At 40.8% G+C, this 18,090-nt stretch overlaps 1 protein-coding gene across 1 annotated transcript in view; it reads left to right on the plus strand.

The window, feature by feature from the left end:
* The window catches only part of CNTNAP2 (contactin associated protein 2), a 1,163,712-nt gene that overhangs the window by 752,104 nt on the left and 393,518 nt on the right, over positions 1–18,090 (plus strand). The window contains exon 11 of the mRNA XM_063325644.1: positions 7,330–7,436. Coding sequence (XP_063181714.1) covers positions 7,330–7,436 — 107 coding nt within the window. The remainder of the gene's footprint in view (positions 1–7,329; positions 7,437–18,090) is intronic.

Here is an 18,090-nt window from a genome sequence, read left to right on the forward strand (position 1 = left end):
TGAATTTTTTTCCTTTCCTTTTATGTTGTTTCATAGACCTAATCTGTCATGGTCTTCTTGAGCAGTTAGGTAACCCCATAGAGTACAAAAAGGTTAAATTTTAAACACGTCTTAATAGTTTTTGTGGGGGTGTGAATGAAGGTAGATAGAGACAGAACATCATATTCAACAAGGCTAGCAGTATGCATTTTTAAGAATCTTTGCAAGAAATGGTAATAAAGGGTATGGATTTTAAAGAGATGTTTGGAGGCAATAAAAAGGACAACTAATGGAAAATACTCTAAGACCATTCAAAACTGATGATGGTTAGTTCTGAGGCAGAGAAATGGACAAAAAAAGCAGAACAGAAACAATTTGGGAGAGAAATGAGAGTTGACGTGGGAGCAGGAGCAAGGATAGGCAGGGATTTGATCATGAGAAGGAAAAGATTGAAATTCATGTTAAGAGTAATTCAACCCAGCTTATTTTCCATTGCAAAAAGCCTTTAACGTTTTGTTCTGCTCTACAGAAATGTTCATGCTGTCGTTATCACTAGCATTTGAGTTCTTTTCAGTTCAGTAGCGGGAAATAGGTGTCAAATATCTCGTGTGTAGTTCACTCCTTCCTTTTGACCTCTCAGGTGGAAGAGTAATTGCATAGGTGAATATTTTGTTTTGGTGGTGTTTCTTGGCTTGGTTCTTTCTAATTTATGCATAGAGGGAGTTAGTTAATATTTAGGTTATATCTACACACAAGGTGTGTTTTGCACTTATGCTAGAGATGGGAGGTGTGAAGGGGAAGCAGGAAAGGAAAGGAAGAGGTGGGGAACAAAGGGAAAAGTCTGTGTTATACAGTGGAGAATAGTGAGATTTGTGATGGTTCTTCAGTCCTGAGGGACTTTAACAGTCTGTGTATAGCCATCTGAACATTTGGCTTCCTGCACAAAATAACTTTTTATCTTCCTGCTCAAATGAACTCTAGGTAAACCTAAGAGTTAGAGTTAGTTACTCTATACCTTGGGCACAATTTGCCTGGGGAACCTAGTTAATGTATTAAATGCCCCTGTCCTGGAGGGTATAGTCCTCTAAAAAGACTGAGGTAGTGACCAAAACCTGTTGGCTTAGAGACGTTAAATAGCATAGTCACCACACTAAGAAAATATAGTTACATAATGAGAAATTAAGAGATTGAAAGAAATGCTTTCTGTTTCCTATGGGATGTGAAAATATCTGGATTAGAAAGGAGTCTGGAGAGGTCTCTGAGGCCTTTCTCCTGCCTTCGGGCAGGACCAAACATGCTTAAGTTATTCCTGATATGTGTTATTTTGGGTTGTTCTTAAAATACCTTTTACTACTCATGAGCCTCATTGGTTCTGTGCCCATTCCCTTTGTGCATTTATAACAGTTCGTAGGCTTCCTGTTTCCAGCAACTTTTTGTACAGTTGAAAATCAGCCATTGCTCACTTCTGCAGAATAGGGTGTCAGGTTTTCTTCATGGGTCATTAATATCACTCTCCTGCTTTTACCCACATTATGAGATCCCTGTCTTTTCCTTCTTTTTTTTTTTTGTTTTTTCTTGTTGGCAATAGAATGGTGGGTTGATTTAGGATCACTGTACTGTATGTGGAATTCCCCAGATCCCTTTTTGCATAATTGCTATTTGGCCAGACTCTTCCCACCAAGGCCTGGTCATTCCTACCTCAGTGTTGGACTCGTCACATGCTCTAGTTGTATTAAATGTCTTCTATTTCAGTCTAGTTTCTCCAGATATTTTCTGTTCATAATCTACAGTCCTGAAAAGAGCAGCCTCTCCCAGTTTCATATCTTCATGCAGAAGAAACACCTCATAATCAGTCCCAATTCATTTGGTCCAGGCAGTTCCCCACGTTTCTGGCAGAGACAGGGGCGTGTAGGCCAGATATCTCATTCTGCTCCTGGTTGCCATATTTCCTTGGGACTCACAGACCATTCCCTATGATCTGACATCTGTATATTCACTCATGTGATGGGGGAAAGACCCTTAGTAAAGACAGCAGGTGAAAATAGCCTGATCGACAATAAAATAATACGTCTGAACCACAGCATGTTCTTGGTTACTCCAAAGATGCATTTGGGAAAAAAAAATGTTTGCTGCAGACTATGTGAGCATCCTGTTCCCAGTTTTCTCTCTCGGACAGTCTAGGGGTGGGGAGAAGCTGAGTGGTTTACTAGATGTTTGTATATAGCACCTCTGAGGAAACGGTAAAGCTTCAGGCAATACTGAACCTTCAGTGCATGGATAGACCATTTGTATTCCTTGCAAAGTATATCTGGGCAGACAGCAAGGAAGAAAGTTTAACATACAGTTTTCCCTCATCCTGCTGGAAGATCAGAGTTGCAATCTGTAGTTTTGAAACATAGGCAGCTGATTAAAACAGATTTGTTACGAATAACTTTAACCAGAGTTGACTACGGGTAAAGTGAAAAAGAGGCCAGTTTTTCCAAGTTGTGGTTTGTAGAAATAACGTATATACTTCTAATGAGGAGGGCATTGTTGAACATCAGCAAGAAAGGAATGGAATGGCATGGGTTTTATTTAGGAATGGAAATTTGGTCTATTTCTTTGGTCTGTCTTGTGGAGGACTGGGAAAAAAACCCTATTCTAGAGGATACAGTTACAAAATTTAAGATAATAGAGGTGAAAGTCTATGAGTTGGCTCCTACTACAGCTGAAAGCAAGGCAAAAATATCTATACCACTTATTATGGAGGAATATTAGCAACATTCCTCAGATTAAATATTGCTAATGAATCAGCAAATAACAAAGATATGAAGGAATAGCAATTACTTAGGACAATAACAGAGTAGCAAGGCACTAGGAATACACCAAAGCTAATTAGATAATAATTGGGAAGACAGCCCTGTTTCGTAATACCAACATGTCATACTGCTGCCCTAAAAAAAACCAAAACAAAACAAAACAAAGCATGGTATTGTATTTTTAGGCTTCAGAGTTAACCTCATGTAATTTAACAAATGGAAAGAGAGAGATCCAGATCACTAGATACCTATTAATCTGACTTTAGTAGTCTTACTAAGCTTTTGAAGAAATGAAGGAAAAAGTAATTAATTAAACACCTGGAAGTAAAAGGAAGTTAGAGTAAAATGCAGCAGATGTTTATCAACAGTGAATTGTTCAGTATTAACTTGATCTCCTTCACTGATACAAGTACAGTAGTTTCTTCTCAAACAAGAGAAATGCAATAGATCTGTCTAGTTTTTCAAATGTCAATAAAACATTTGATATACTGTGATGATGGAAATTATTAGCTAAACCAGGGAAGATGAGGTTTAAGAGAGGAATTGCAAAGTGAGTTGTGAACTGGCAAATGGAATTTGCCTCGCAATTTATACTGATGGGTTAACAGCTGGCTGAGAGATTAGAGATGCTCAGAGACCAGTGCCGGAGCTGATGCTGTTTAATGCTTCGACCTTGACTCAAAATTAGGAATATCTTGACAAATGTGCTGATGATACAGACTGAGCCTAGAAAAATAAGCAAAAAGATTTGGATTGCACCATGGAAGTTGTAGCACAGAGGAATACTGTTGACAACAATAACAAGAATTTCTGTAAAAAGATAGAGCTTGTTGATTGGAAGTGATTGAAGACAAGAACAATGGGAAAGTACTGAAGGTATTTAATGTATGGAGCAATCTCAGGATGACTTTGAGCCACTGTTCTGAGGTAGTCAGAAGAATACTATATATCAAGGAAAATAATTTCAGTAAAGAAATACAAAAATGTTGATCAAGTCTGAAATCACAAAACATTGGTAAGACCTCCTCCAGAATACTTATTAGGTAACAAGTGCAACTGGGGAGCAGAGCTGCAAGGAAGAACTACAACAGAAAATCTATTTTCCAACAGGAGACTTGTGTTCATAAGAATAACAGCTGAGAGAAGTTATGATTGATCTCTACAAAGTCATCAGATGTAAATCCCAAAGAAGAAAAGTTGTTTAAGCCAAAGTGAATGTTACCAAATAAAATACCAGACAAAACAGCATCTGTAAACTCTCTATGGATAAATTTTGAGGTGGAAATTAAAAGAAAGTGTATCACGCTTGAAGAAATGAAGTTATATACCTGCCTTTCAGAAGGAGCTATAGAGGAAGAAAGTTCTCAAAATGGAGTCATCCAGATTTTGAAAGCAGCAGTACTGAAAATATAGGTGTCCACAACAGGAAGGAACACAACTTGGTGACTAGGAACTTACAGTTTACTTCCAATTCTCTTGTTTTGTGGCAGCTTCTATCTTCAGAGGCTGGTTCAGGAGGGAAGTGCGGTTTTGAAGTTTGGTTTTTTTAATGTAATGCAACCTTATTCCTAAAAGGAGGCAAAGGAATGGAATTACCTACAGAGTCTTTTAATACAAATAAACTGCAAATAGAGCATGCGTTGGTTTTGAGTGTATAGATTTTGTGTATATACTACATGATAAGCACAAAGTGGATAAACTATATGATTGTATATACTTAAATAATTTTAAAAATACAAATTTCTTAGAAATTTCTTAGAAATTCTTAGAAAGATGGATACGGAAATACATAGGCAAGGTACCTTCTATCTTACCAGTATTTGCACCGTACCATTACTGTATAGCAAGAGAAGTGTTTGAAAGATAATGGAGTGAACAGTTAGAAATTATAATTGTCTTGATACCTCTACTGAATTCAAAAAGGTTTTTTTTGCAATGTTTTCATTCCGGTTACCTAAAATTTCCTGTAAACTCTATTATAGTGGGTAAGGTTTGTCCAAAAATGGACACATGAGCAGCAGATGATGTTACACAAGTTTGCTAATGGATTAAATAGAAAATAAATATTATAATTCTATCTGATAAAATAAACTAACAGAAAATTGAGGGTGAAGGGAGGGCTTAAGGAAATGATCCTGTACTTTGATTTGAACTCCAGTTAGCACTAATATTAAGATATTGTTTCCTCCTTATTTCTTACTACATCATATTAAGAACAGGGGAAAAACAGATGAGTAAAAAAGAAGTTTAGCAGATGCAGACTAGGTGAATCCAACCGTCATACTAGAAGTATAAAATTAACATCAAGGAGTTTGCTGAATATCTCTGTTTTTATGACTTAATATGCTCCATTTAATGATACAGATAAATATCTTTTTTTCCTATTTCCCCAGATTAAGTCATTTACCTCAGTTATATAGTCAATAATGCAGTATCTTTACTAGTTATGGTACAATAAAAGTAAGTTACACCACACTAAAATGTGAAAATGGTTGCTGGCATTACGTGTGAGACTTCATATAAATAGCTGGCAAAATTCACATAGAAAAATGTTTAGTTTGGTCATTGGAAAAATTCTTCTAACGTACTGTGTGTTCAAATGTAAATGAAGAAGAAGATACATCAAAAGCAGTTATTTTGGAAGGCTGGAAAAAATACAGAACCATATTCTGATTTAGGAACTTTTGTAGATGTTTATATCCTTGAATAAAAGTTACTTTTATGAGATTATTTTTGGAACATCAATACTGTCTGCATTGCCTACTCTTGTACACACCAGCTATGAAATCATATAAATTGTTAATCATTTGGGTGTTTAGAAATGTACTATTATATGCCCTTTGTGTTGAGAACACAACAGAAAGTCATCACCTATTAGGGGAATAGCAGTAATCAGCTCTATCTGTTCATTTAGCCTGCCACACTTACAAAACTAAATTAATTCACTTAAACCCTGTTGAAAACATAATTTATTGAACTGCGATAATTGCCTCAGGTTGTTTCACGGTATTTTACTGTGGCAACAAAATTTTTAAATGATCTTTTTCTTGCTTTAGAAGAGCATTTCTTCGAGCACTAATTTTAACCAAGCCAGTATTTTCTGATCTTTTGAAAAAGAAAGAATTTGTAGCCTTGAGTAGTAGGGGCTGATATAGGGTATAAGGCACCTATATCGTGTATGTTCTGAGGTACTTGTACTGGCATGCATAAAACCCAAAATCTTTTCTAAATGTGAGCACACAATGTTCAAGTCTCTAATGCATATCATGACATAGATTATTCTTGGTAGGTGAGTCACGTATGCCAGTGCTGTTAATTGGAACTTGAGGAGATATGAGACCATAAGCTTGTAGGGGGTTCACCCAGATACTTTCAGTTTCCGTAAATTGCAAGATAGGAGAGGAAAGCTGTCCTTGGGTGTTATTTAATAGAGTATTGTTAACTATCACGGGAATATGATGAAATTCAGATTTATCTTAGAAATCAGGAGACTTAATTTATAATGCATTTATGAAAATATTTTAATTTGTTTGTCTAATAGGGGGTCTTCTAATTTTCATTTTTAATGTCAAAATAAAAAGGCGTAGTTCATAAATTAGTTTTGGCCAACTCAACATGAAAGAAAAGCTCCTTTAGTTCTTGATCAAAAATGCAGAGCCTGTACCGAGTCTGACTGTAACAAATTTAATAAGAAAAAAAAAAAGATTCTTTGAAATGATATTTCAAAGCCCTGTCAAAGAAAAGAAATTTAATAGTTTCAAAGGTGAAAGTGCATGGTAATTCTCATTTTTAACTATCTTTGATAGAAAAGAAACTGGCCAAACTCAAATCTTTGAAATCATATTTAGATAATATTTCAAACAATAAATATATGTTCTGCTGTAACTTTGTTTTTTGTTGTTCCACTTTGTCTTTTGCATTCCTTCCACTCTCCAGCAACAGTGTAGCTGGAGAAGAAAAGCAGGTGGGTGGGAGAAACGTGAACAACACTTGCCACAAATCCCTATGAAGAGAAAACTTTTACAGCTTTTATACTGAAGCCAATTGTTTGCTTTAATAATGCAGCATTAGTAATTTCCATCCCAGCTAGCAAGCAATCTGCCTCCGCTTTATGCCGGTGCTGGCAATAGAAAGATAAATAGCAACTCACTGGCATTCTTTCTTTAACTTTCAGTCAGTTGTGGGACTGGAGTCCTTGAGGCATGACACCACCTGCACAGCAGGAGGAGGTGTGACTTGTGATGTTCTTTTTGTTTTGACAGCTCGGTACCAGTCGTATGTAGCTTAGAACTCTAATTTATGATGGGTGAATGTATTCCACCTTTATTGCACTTTTTTGCTGTTTTTAAAAGGGCTGCAGCAGAACCTCGATGAATCATCTTTTGTGCAGTTGTGTGTTCAGATATAAATTCTGTTAATCTGCCTAAAATAACAGGGATTAATGACCAGACAAGGACATGATACACTGCTTGGGCAGCTCACAATTTAGCTGTGTATAAATCTTGATGCTCATTTAGGTTTTTCTTTCTGTTTTTGCATCTCGTCCTGACAGGTGTGTGCCCAATCACTGTGAACACGGTGGCAAATGCACCCAGACGTGGGACAGCTTCAAGTGCACTTGCGATGGAACTGGATACAGTGGCGCCACTTGTCATAACTGTAAGCCATCCTGCAGTTTCTAAATTGCCATGGAGTAGGGAAGACACTGATGTCTTTTGGTTGAGATAAAAAGTCAAAGTCTTCCTCTCTGGTGGTTAAAGATCCTAAAACCGTTTCTGAAAGGAGATGTTGACTTAATCATACTCCATCTTATCCACGTAGGGGTGTATTTATATAGCGCTGTGCTGCACCATGCAAGGGACCAAAGCAGTACAGCTGTCTTAGTTGGGTATACCGAGCAACCACATTCTCAGCGATTGCACCCTTGAGTTTTACATGGAAATAGTGAATCTGCCCTAAACTGTTGTGGAGAGCTGCCAACCACTGCTAAAGAGCTGCTGGTTTAGGTTGCTAATCCTGAAGCAAGTTTATGTACTGATTATTGGCCATTATAAAATCAAATTATTTATTCTGTTGTTATGAGTTTCTCAAATAAGAACAATTCCTATGAACTCCACAAGCCCTACACTATTAAAGCACAGAAAGGAGAGAGAAAGGTACAGTTGCTCTTTTTATCGGTTCTGAACAATGTATACCAAGTCAGCAACATGTGTCTTCTGTTCCTTCTCTCATATGCTAAAAGTGGGATTTTCATCTGTGACATGTATTCTAAAATATCTAGAAGATGCAGAAAACATTCAGTCCTTACTTTTCTCCATTTTTTCTTTTGCAAACAACCTCTTAATATTAAGGAGAGAGGAAAAATGCTTTTGAGCAGGTGAAGCCAGGATTTATAGAGATATAAATTTATATTACTTTACTATTTACCTTAACTACAGCTGTGTAAAATTTTATGAAGATAATTGTGTGTGCAGACGAGCTTTTAAGAGATAACCTAACATAGTTCAGCTTTCTTCTTGAGTCCCAAAGAGAAGTAGCAAGGACAAATGGATGGCATCCCTTGTCTGAAATCACGTTTATTACAAAGGAAAGAAATAATAATCCAAGGAGCTGTGAATATTTCTCTTAACAGGATTTTCACCTTCCTTTTATGGATAAAACAGTGCAATAAGGCAAGTAAAAGGCACTGCTGGACTGCAGTATCAGAAGAGGGATTTGGAGTATATTGTCCTGTCTTTAGGTGTGGAAAGGATAAAGTGTATGGGATTATGGCTGTCCAGGTCATTTGGAGACACATTGTTCAAGAACCTGTACTTTTTTTTTATTTCAGACAAAGTGTCTAGCATGGATGGCCAAGATTTTGTATTATTTCATTTCTGTGTTTAAAGAGACCAAAATTTTACTTTTTACCATGTGTGTTGCTATACTTTTAGTAGTCTTCTTTCTTAGAAAATGAGGGTGAGCAGAAAGTTATTTACTTGATAGATATCCTGTCAGAGTATGTCAAGTCTTTTGCCTTTCTAGGGTATAGAATTTAATGGCACAAAAATGAGCGAAAAGGAAAAATTACAGCAGCAAGCTATAAACCGAGACAACTTTAACTCTGCCTTTATTGAGCAAGCAATAGCTATCAGTTTTTACAAAGCATGTTCCATTATGAGGTATAGCTGCAAATAATGAGGGAATTTGTTGAAGCTTGCCAAAGGTTGCAGTTACATAGACTGTCCTGAGGTCTGGGGCCTCAGCTCTGCTACGATGGTACCGACGCTGTCTGTCCTTTCCTGCTTGTGCAGTGTGCGTGTGTACTCGGACATGCTTGTGGTGCTGCCCTTTGCTTCTGAGTTCTGATGTTTGTGGCAACAGCATTACAGGGAAGTCGGCATGATAACTGGTGGTGGTATAAAAATAGCTGAAAGCAATTTTAAACAGTATTGCAGGTTGTATGAAATGCTGTAAAATTTAGCAGATGTCATGATTCTGTGGAATAGGAAAGTGTTTAAGTGCAGATAGCACTTTTTCAGTACCATTTTACTTAAATATAAGGTTATTTTACAAAACAAATGCTATTATACTCTACAGTAAATTATATATTTCTTTTTTCAATGCATGTTTGTGCAGTAGGTGCACCAGGGCATTTCTCAAAGAGATCGGAGTCAAGACCATGTTAGTAGGGGATTGTAACTCCACAGCTGATGACTGTAATGAGTTTGAGTTTTGCTGAACTTAAAGGAAAAAGATAATTCTGTATTACTGAAGGTTTCTTTTCAGTGAATTGATTTTGCTTTGGTAAGGGAATTCAACACTTTCCTGAGCTTTTGACCTGAAACAAGGCAAGGCTTTGCAGCCTTGACTGAATTTCAGATTGCAGTTTAAGGTTCCTTTGAAGTTGAAATTCAAAGACAAACTCAATGTATGAACTCCTTGAAGTGAAACAGGGAAAAATCTTCGCATGAAATCCTTGTGAATCAAAATGGCTTTGTTTCGCACGTAGTATGTTTATAGTGTGACAGTGAAAACAACAGTTAGTCAAGAAAGATTGAGAGATGTATTCTGGGGCTGAGACGTAGCAGAAACTATAAAAATAAAATAAACAGCTACAGAAGGAAAAAAACGAAATAATAAATCTGAAATAACAACTTAAATTCTTATTGTCTCTCCATTTGTGTAAAACAATTATGCACATTTACCATTTTAAGATCATGAAATAATTTGCTTTTCAAAATACGGCATTGTTAGAGGAAGGCTTTTCATCTTTCAGAGACACAACAAAATCTTCAAGCTCTGTGTCCACTATCTTGTTATTTGTCAAAGGCTTAAGCTGCCATTCACAGAAAAACATGTCTCTACTCCACAATAATTTGTTTCAGCCGGCTACAACTGGGTCCCTGGAGCTGTGATGAATTAACCAAAACTACTGGAAAGTTGTATCTCTCATTGCATGGTAAATACCCTAGAAGTCTGCCAGATTTCCTTTGGTGAACAGGTAACAACTGCCCAAGTGAATGCTGTGGCCTGGCAAATGTCAGACTAGAGCATAGATTTTTATCATTTATCATTTTATCACAAGACTAAATGATAAATGAGTGTATTTACCTAAAAATAATTATTTACGGTGATGAAACAGTTACAAGATAATTTAAAAATTAACTATAAGGGTTATTAACAGCAAGTAACATCCTTGCTAGCTTTATTGTATCAGCTATATTTCAATCCCTGATTAATTAACCTTTACAGCCTGCCAAAGGCTGACCTTCCATGCAGAGTTCTTAAAGTGGTACTTTTCCAGAGCCTATTGGTAAATGGCTCCTGGAACCTTTGAGAACAGCAGCTCATTTTACTTACTACTTCTCATCTCCATCATGATCTTCAGGTAAAACTGCTCTGCTGCACTTCGTGTGAATTATACATCTAGTTTTAAAGTCTAATGTGCTTCCTGCTCTTCACAGCTTCTTTAAGACAGAGTGGTATAAATTTAAAATTGTGTATCAGGATAAATAATAATCATTCAAGCTTCTTTGTCTCAGATTTTTAATATATAGCTCCGTTTATGCTTTCTCTAGAATCTGCATGTAAGAGAAACATAATAAAGGACTTGAAGAGTTTACCATGACTCTGATGCGTCTACCTACCATCTCATGCATAAACTTTGTTAGATTTAGGAATAAACCAGGAGAACCTAGTTTGATCATATTTGCCTTCTCCTAATGATTTCCAGTAGCAAAAAAGTCCAATTTGCACTTACAAGGTCTATCTTAATTATAGCTGTTATTACTCATATGAGAGACAAGTTCTAGTCTTCTTTAATTTCACCTTCAAACAAACACTGTCCTTACTTCTACAAGTGTACAGCCCCCACTCCTTCAAGAATATTGGACAGGAAAGGGTTTGCTTCTAGATCTTCACTTATTCCACAGGAGGGACTAACATCAAGCTCACAATCTGTTGCCTGTTAGTTCTGTAAAAGCAGTAGGAGAAATACAACCTTACATACTCTCTGTCACTAGAAGAGGCATTAATTACATGGGAAGATACAGAGCATGCGACGCTGTCGAGAAAGAACGTACACAATTTTTATATTTTTAGATCAGCAATGTGCTGTAAGTTTTCTTTTTCAAAACGAGTACTTGAAACAATGCCGTGATTCTTAGTTTCAGTGTAACGGATCTTGACGGCTGAATTCTCTGCTTTGTCTCCTCATAGCTTGTTGTGAATAAATGTTACCCTCCATTTTGGAACGTGATTCAAAGATAATGAGGAATAAAGCACTGAGCTTTTCTTTAAATGATAACTACGTTAAGTGTCAGTGGAAGTCTAATGGGCATTGATATTTTTCCCAGGAATATTGACCTTCTCCCTTAAATGATATATTGCTTTAATAATGAGCCTAATAGTATCTAGAAACAGACTTCGAGTAAGAATCATTCTACACGCATTGTGGAAGCCGTGATAATTTAGATTTCTGATTGTTGCCAAAACCAGTAATCAGAACCCCAAATTTAATCTGCATAGGCTGAGCTCTTCAGCAAGACCTCCAACAATTAATTTGTAGTAAACTGATTTTCCTGTATTTCCATAAATGAGGAAACACCTGAAGCACTGGACTCTCTACGATTAGAGTCCAGAAAGGAAAGGATGGCACGGCAGTAGTATTTTCCTGTTGACAATTTAGGAAACAGTTCCATAGTGAGAAAGAAAATACATAATTTGGCAAAAATGTGCTCTGACCTTTAGGGGAAAAAAAAAAATAAACTGTATGGATATATCGTCATGCCAAACAAGCACAGTATGGTTTTCCATTTCCTTGGAGACTGGGGCAGTTCTGAGAACAACGCGGTTATTCTTTGTGATCTCAAACCGATTTTTTAGAAAAGGCAAAGGCCTTGCAGTTTCACAAGCACATTAATGCATTATTTGATCAGGAATAAGAGATTCTCGTAACAAGTCACGGACTACGTCTATGGAAGCTTTTTACTTTCTTACAGTTTAATAGAGGGAAGGGGAAAGTGTGACTAAAGAATAGAAAAAAACACTTTTACAAAAATGTGTCTGCTGCAATTGAAAATAAGCAATGTTGCAGGCTGTCTTAGTTGTTCAACCTAATCTGAGTGAGATAAGGCAGACTGTCCCTTTGGAGTAAGGTTGTTTAGGTTCTCATGAATCAGGTCGTATAACTACGGACTCATAAAGGCACTAATTACGCTCAAGAGAGCGTACAGACAGCCAGAGTGCCTCCAGGCAGCAGCAGAATAACCATCTTCGCTAGGTAATCTGAACATGGAGTGTCATTACTGACAAAACCCAGGAAAACCCCTCTAAGGTTTCCACCATCTGACCAGATGACAGTGGTGTTTGTCATACTGGGTGCTATTGAAAGGCATTTAAAGGACAGAGCAAGCGTCAGGCACAGTCAACAAGGGTTCACAAAGGGAAAGTCCTGTCTAACTAATTTGATACCCTTCTACACTAGAGTCACCCATCTAGCTGCTAAAGGGAAGACAGTGGATGTAGTTTTTCTGGATTTTAGTAAGGCTTCTGATACTGTCCCTTACAGAATCCTTCTGGACAAGTTGTCCAGCTGTGAGATGAGCAGGGGGACTGTGCGCTGGGTGAAGAGAAGCGTGCCTTGGCAGCCAAGAGGTTCTGGGCCCCACCATTTAAAGAGGTTAAGGTACTTGAAAGTGTCCAACAAAGCTGGTGAAGGGGCTGGAAGACATGTCCTGTGAGGAGAGTCTGAGGACACTGGGTTTGTCTAGTTTAGAAAGAAGGAGGCTGACGGACGACCTCATTGCTCTCTCCAGCTTCCTGAGGAGAGGAAGTAGAGAGGGAGGTGCTGATCTTTCCCTGGTACCCGTTGCCAGGACGCATGGGAATGGCTCACAGCTGTGTCTGTCAGGGGAGGTTCAGATGGGACATGAGGAAACATTCCTTACCAAGGCCATGGTCAAACCCTGGAACAGGCTTCCTGGAGAAGTGGTCGACGCCCCAAGTGTATCAGCATTTAAGAGGCGTTTTGTCAGTGCCCTTAACAACATGCTTTACCTTTTGGTCAGCCCTGAAGTGGTCAGGCAGTTGGACTAGGTGCTCGTCGTAGGTCCCTTCCAACTCAACTATTCTATTCTATTCTATTCTATTCTATTCTATTCTATTCTATTCTATTCTATTCTATTCTATTCCCTGCGTTGATGATGAGTCGAGTAATGATGAGACCATTAATTTGCCTGAAATGCCAGGGGCTTTTCATCTCCAAAAACACTCAAAAGACACAAATGAAAAAGGTTAGAAGTGGAAGCAGGAATTTATTTTGTGTTATTTTATGTTACTTATTTGGCTGAATCCATTTCAGAGCTGATGCTCACTTGCATGAACACAATGCGCATGTGTAGCCAGGAGCGGGCTGATGCATTCTTCAGTTTAGCTTGAAAAAACATCCCTTGCAGTCTGGCAAAGGAAAACCACAGAGCCACGGAAAGCAGCAGCAGGAATACAGGCCAAGCAGTCCCTGTTTCCAGAAGAGTGAGAACTTGAAAAATGAGCATCAGAACCAATCACACCCTAAAGAAGAAGAAGAAGAAGAGGAAGAAGCAGCAAAAGAACAAGAAGAACAAGAAGAGGAAGTAGAAGGAGTTGTGTGGAACCATGGGGTATTTTCCAAAGTGTGACACATACCAATGACAAGCACACTTTTTGCTCCAAAACTTACTCCACTAGTGTACTTCTGGGCAGTGGTACATGAAAAGTGCTCTTTCTTCTCTCCTCTTCTCTCCTCTTTGTTCTCTCCTCTTCTCTCTCTCTCTCTCTCCTTCTTCTCTCCTCTTCTCTCCTCTTCTCTCCTCTCTTCTCTCCTCCTCTCTCTCCTCTCCTCTCCTCTCCTCTCCTCTCCTCTCCTCTCCTCTCTCTCCTCTCCTCTCCTCTCCTCTCCTCTCCTCTCCTCTCCTCTCCTCTCCTCTCCTCCTCCTCTCCACTCTCTCCTCTCCTCTCCTCTCCTCCTCCTCCTCTCCTCTCCTCTTCCTCTCCTCTCCTCTCCTCTCCCTCCCTCCCCTCTTCCTCCCCTCCCCTCCCCTCCCCTCCCCTCTACCTCTGCCCTCTTCTCTTCCCTCTCTCTCTTCTCCTTCTCTCTTCTCTTCTCTTCTCTTCTCTTCTCTTCTCTTCTCTTCTTCTCTTCTCTTCTCTTCTCTTCTCTTCTCTTCTCTTCTCTTCTCTTTTCTCTCTCTCTCTTCTCTTCTCTTCTCTTCTCTTCTCTTCTCTTCTCTTCTCTTCTCTTCTCTTTCTCTTCTCTTCTTTTCTCTTCTCTTCTCTTCTCTTCTCTTCTCTTCTCTTCTCTTCTCTTCTCTTCTCTTTCTTCTCTTTCTCCTCTCCTCTCCTCTCCTCTCCTCTCCTCTCCTCTCCTCTCTCTCCTCTCCTCTCCTCTCCTCTCCTCTCCTCTCCTCTCCTCTCCTCTCTCTTGCCCTTCCATGACAATCCATGACATTCCATGACAATCCATGACATTCCATGACAGTCATGACATTCCATGTGCTCACCATGACTCAGATAACGAGACCATTACTTCACTGATGTGCCAGGGAGGGGTTCAGCTCCAAACCACTTTCAAAGACACATCACAAAGGTCCAAGTGGAAACAGGATTTCAGTTCATTTTTCTGAATCTGTTTCAGAGCCGAGGCTCACAAGCATGAACACAATGCACATGTCTAGCCAGGAGCACGCTGATGCAGTTTACATTGAAAACACATCCCTTGCAGTCTGGCAAAGGAAAGCCACGGAGCCATGGAAAGCAGCAGCAGGAATACAGGCCAAGCACTCCCTGCTTCCTCAAGACTGAGAACTTGAAGAGTGAGCATCGGTACCAACCACACATAAAAGTAGAAGCAAGAGGTGTGTTGTACCATGTGGTATTTTTAAACGTACAACACGTACCAATGACAAGCACGTTTCTGCCTTCCAAATCTTGTTCCACTGCTGTGTTTCTTGCTCAGTGATGCATGACGACTGCTCTTGCGCCTGCCCTGCGCTTGTACTGAAAGCAGGGAGAGCTGAAAAGTGGCAGCTCCGGATGGTGTGACAAACCTTGAGCCCTTCCAAGCACAGACTGTTTTGCACAAGCAAGAGCCCCTGGGAAATGGAGCCAAGGGAAGAGCGGAGCTCGCTCCTGCTCCAAGCTTGCAGTGGGCAAGACAGCCTGAGAGAGCCAGGGCACAAGTGGTGCCTTGGAGGTGCAAGAGCAGCAGGCAACAACCGAGCCGAAAGGGCCGCGAGGAGCCCTGACAAGGGGCTGTGCTCAATGCCACAGAGGACAAGAAGCAGCTCCCGGGGGCCCACCCTGGGAGTGTAGAAAGCTTCCTCGAGGAAAGGTGGCCCTTCCTCGAGGGCCACCTTCGTGGAGCAGGAGCAGCAGGCTCCTGGCCAAAAGGGCCCAAAGGAGCCCTGGCAAGGGGCCCTGGTCAATGCTGCAGAGGAAGGCAAAAAAAACCCCAGGGACACTTGCTAGCCCACCCTGGGGGAAAAAAAAGCCTTCCTCCCCCCAGCTGCAGGGCACGAGGGGCCTTCTTCATGGTACGAGAGCAGCAGGCAGTAACCTGGCCAATATGGAGCAGAGGGGCCTGACAAGTGGTCATGCTCAATGCTGCAGAGGAAGGCAAAAAACCCCCGGGGAGCAGTGCCAATCTGTCCCGGGGGAAAATTCCTTCCTGACCCCAGCGCTGGCGATCGGCTATTCCCTGAGCATGTGAGCAAGACCTGCCTCCTCGTCCCACAGGCTGCTTGTGCCTCCCAGGAGATGCCCAAGCCCTATTCTCCCTCAACCTCGAGCCATCTCAGGGCCTTCCAAGAGTAGACGAAGGCCCCTCGCCTGATCGACCTTAGGGGCAAAAATCCTTCTCGTGCCTGGCAGGACACCAGTTGGGTGCTCCAAAGCACTGGGACCCCTGACAACATCTCTGCATCCCATTTCTTACGGCTGCTGCCCCTGGCTCTGCAGGGGATGAGGACGACAAGCTCTGCAGTGCTCCTCAAGAAGGCATTCTCTTGGTCTTGCCACTGGTTATCCAGCTGAAAAGGCCTGATGGCCTCGGGCACCTCCAGGGGTTAGTGATTCTTCTTATCACCTAAGGATCTGGCCTCTGTTCCTCAAAGCTGGCCTTGCAGCGGAGAACCTTCTGTAGCCTCCTCCAGCCTCTAGTCTTCCTCCCTCGGCCCCTTCCATGTAATTCCACAGGATCCTCAAAACTGTATTCTTGGATATCTTCGGGCTGCCCCCAGGCCAGCTATGGCAGCGGGACACAGGACGATGCCGCCTTTTATCCTGCCCTGGGACATTGTGACTGCCGCGTTGCCGGGTGGTGGCATTGTGACATGGGGGTGACGGGGCCTCCCTGTGCAGCCCCGCCCACCACCCCTCCACCCAGCATCCTTCGGAGGAAGGCCTTTGGGGTGCTGGCCCCAGGCAGTCCCTGTGCCCAGGAGGCCCAGCGGGCTGTCCCTGCCCTTGGTGGCCATACACTGGGCACAGCTGCTGGGTGTCCCTCTAAATTCATCTGGATGTTCAGACTGTGTAAATAAGAGCATTTATACCAAATCTATTCATCTGGTTGTGGGGATGCCAGAGGTGAAAGAAAGGCTTTTGGTTCCCTCTGCATGAACTTTGTAGAGATGTAGACACCGTGCAGGATTTCCTCACTGTTCCTTACCAGTGCACCACGGCACGTTTGCTACTACCCTGCTTGTGGTGAAGTCGTTGTCTTGGAAAGAAGTCCTGAATGGCTTTGTGTTCTTGACCATGTTTTTCCTTGCGCTTCAAGACCTCTTTTCCTCCTTTGGTCTTGGTCCTTGATATCTTTGTTGAAAGTGATGGCAGCCCTCTCAGCCTTTGTCTTGCTCCTGCTAGTTGTCTTCTGTGGGCCCTCCATGCCCCTAACCACCCCCTTGGTCTTTGTTTACCTTCATCCCAGATGGAATTTGTCTTTCTTGAACCTGAGGGATGAGAAGGGTCCCTAGTGCTATAGGTGAGTTCTCACCAGGGCTTTGCACAATGTTTGCCTTTCCTAAGGAAGTATCTTGCCTGATACACGGCAACGCGTTTACCCCTATCGTATCTGTGGCTCATAGTCACCCTGTCACCTACACGTGCCTCCAGGAACGTTTGCCTGCTCTGATGTTTCCAAATCGGAGCAGAAATTTATGGTGCTCCACCTGATGTTGTGTTACCTGCAGTTCTTCACATGCATGGCTTATTGATGTAGGGGCTATTTCTTTCGTTAGAGCTTCATCTGGTATGCAGTATGGGAGCCATAGAAACATACCATAAGATGCAGCTTTTTCTGGTTCAGGGATGCCATAAAAAAAAAGGGGGGGGAGGGGGCAGGGAAATAAGGTGCAACTTCCCAAAGAAAGGTACTTAAGTGAAATTCAAATAGTCTTTCAAGAAGAGTTGTAGTTTCTCAGGAAAAGCAGGAGGGACGTGCTAGCTTGCTGGGTAATAAAAAGCTGAATGATTTGTGTGCATCCAAGAGTCCTAGAGAATGTTTCCTAGCTTGTTGAATAAGGAGTGAGTAAAAGAAAGGTGTTTATGATGGTTGGGCTTCCCTCATGTTTTTTATTGTTCAGACGCTCAAAAAATCGCCAGTTACTAGTTTTCTTTCCCATTCTTTGTTCACAAGGAAACTACTGAAGTTTGTGTGCATGTTACCATGCATGTCTTCTTCATTCAGTCTTTTCCTGTGACATAAAGGAACCAAACACAGTTTATAAATTTCTTTCAGGTACAATTATGACAAAAATTGTAGTGTGCTATTTGATGTTTTGGCCCTCACTTTTCA

Source organism: Chroicocephalus ridibundus, chromosome 2, assembly GCF_963924245.1.
Source record: "Chroicocephalus ridibundus chromosome 2, bChrRid1.1, whole genome shotgun sequence".
Classification (NCBI taxonomy): Eukaryota; Metazoa; Chordata; class Aves; order Charadriiformes; family Laridae; genus Chroicocephalus; species Chroicocephalus ridibundus.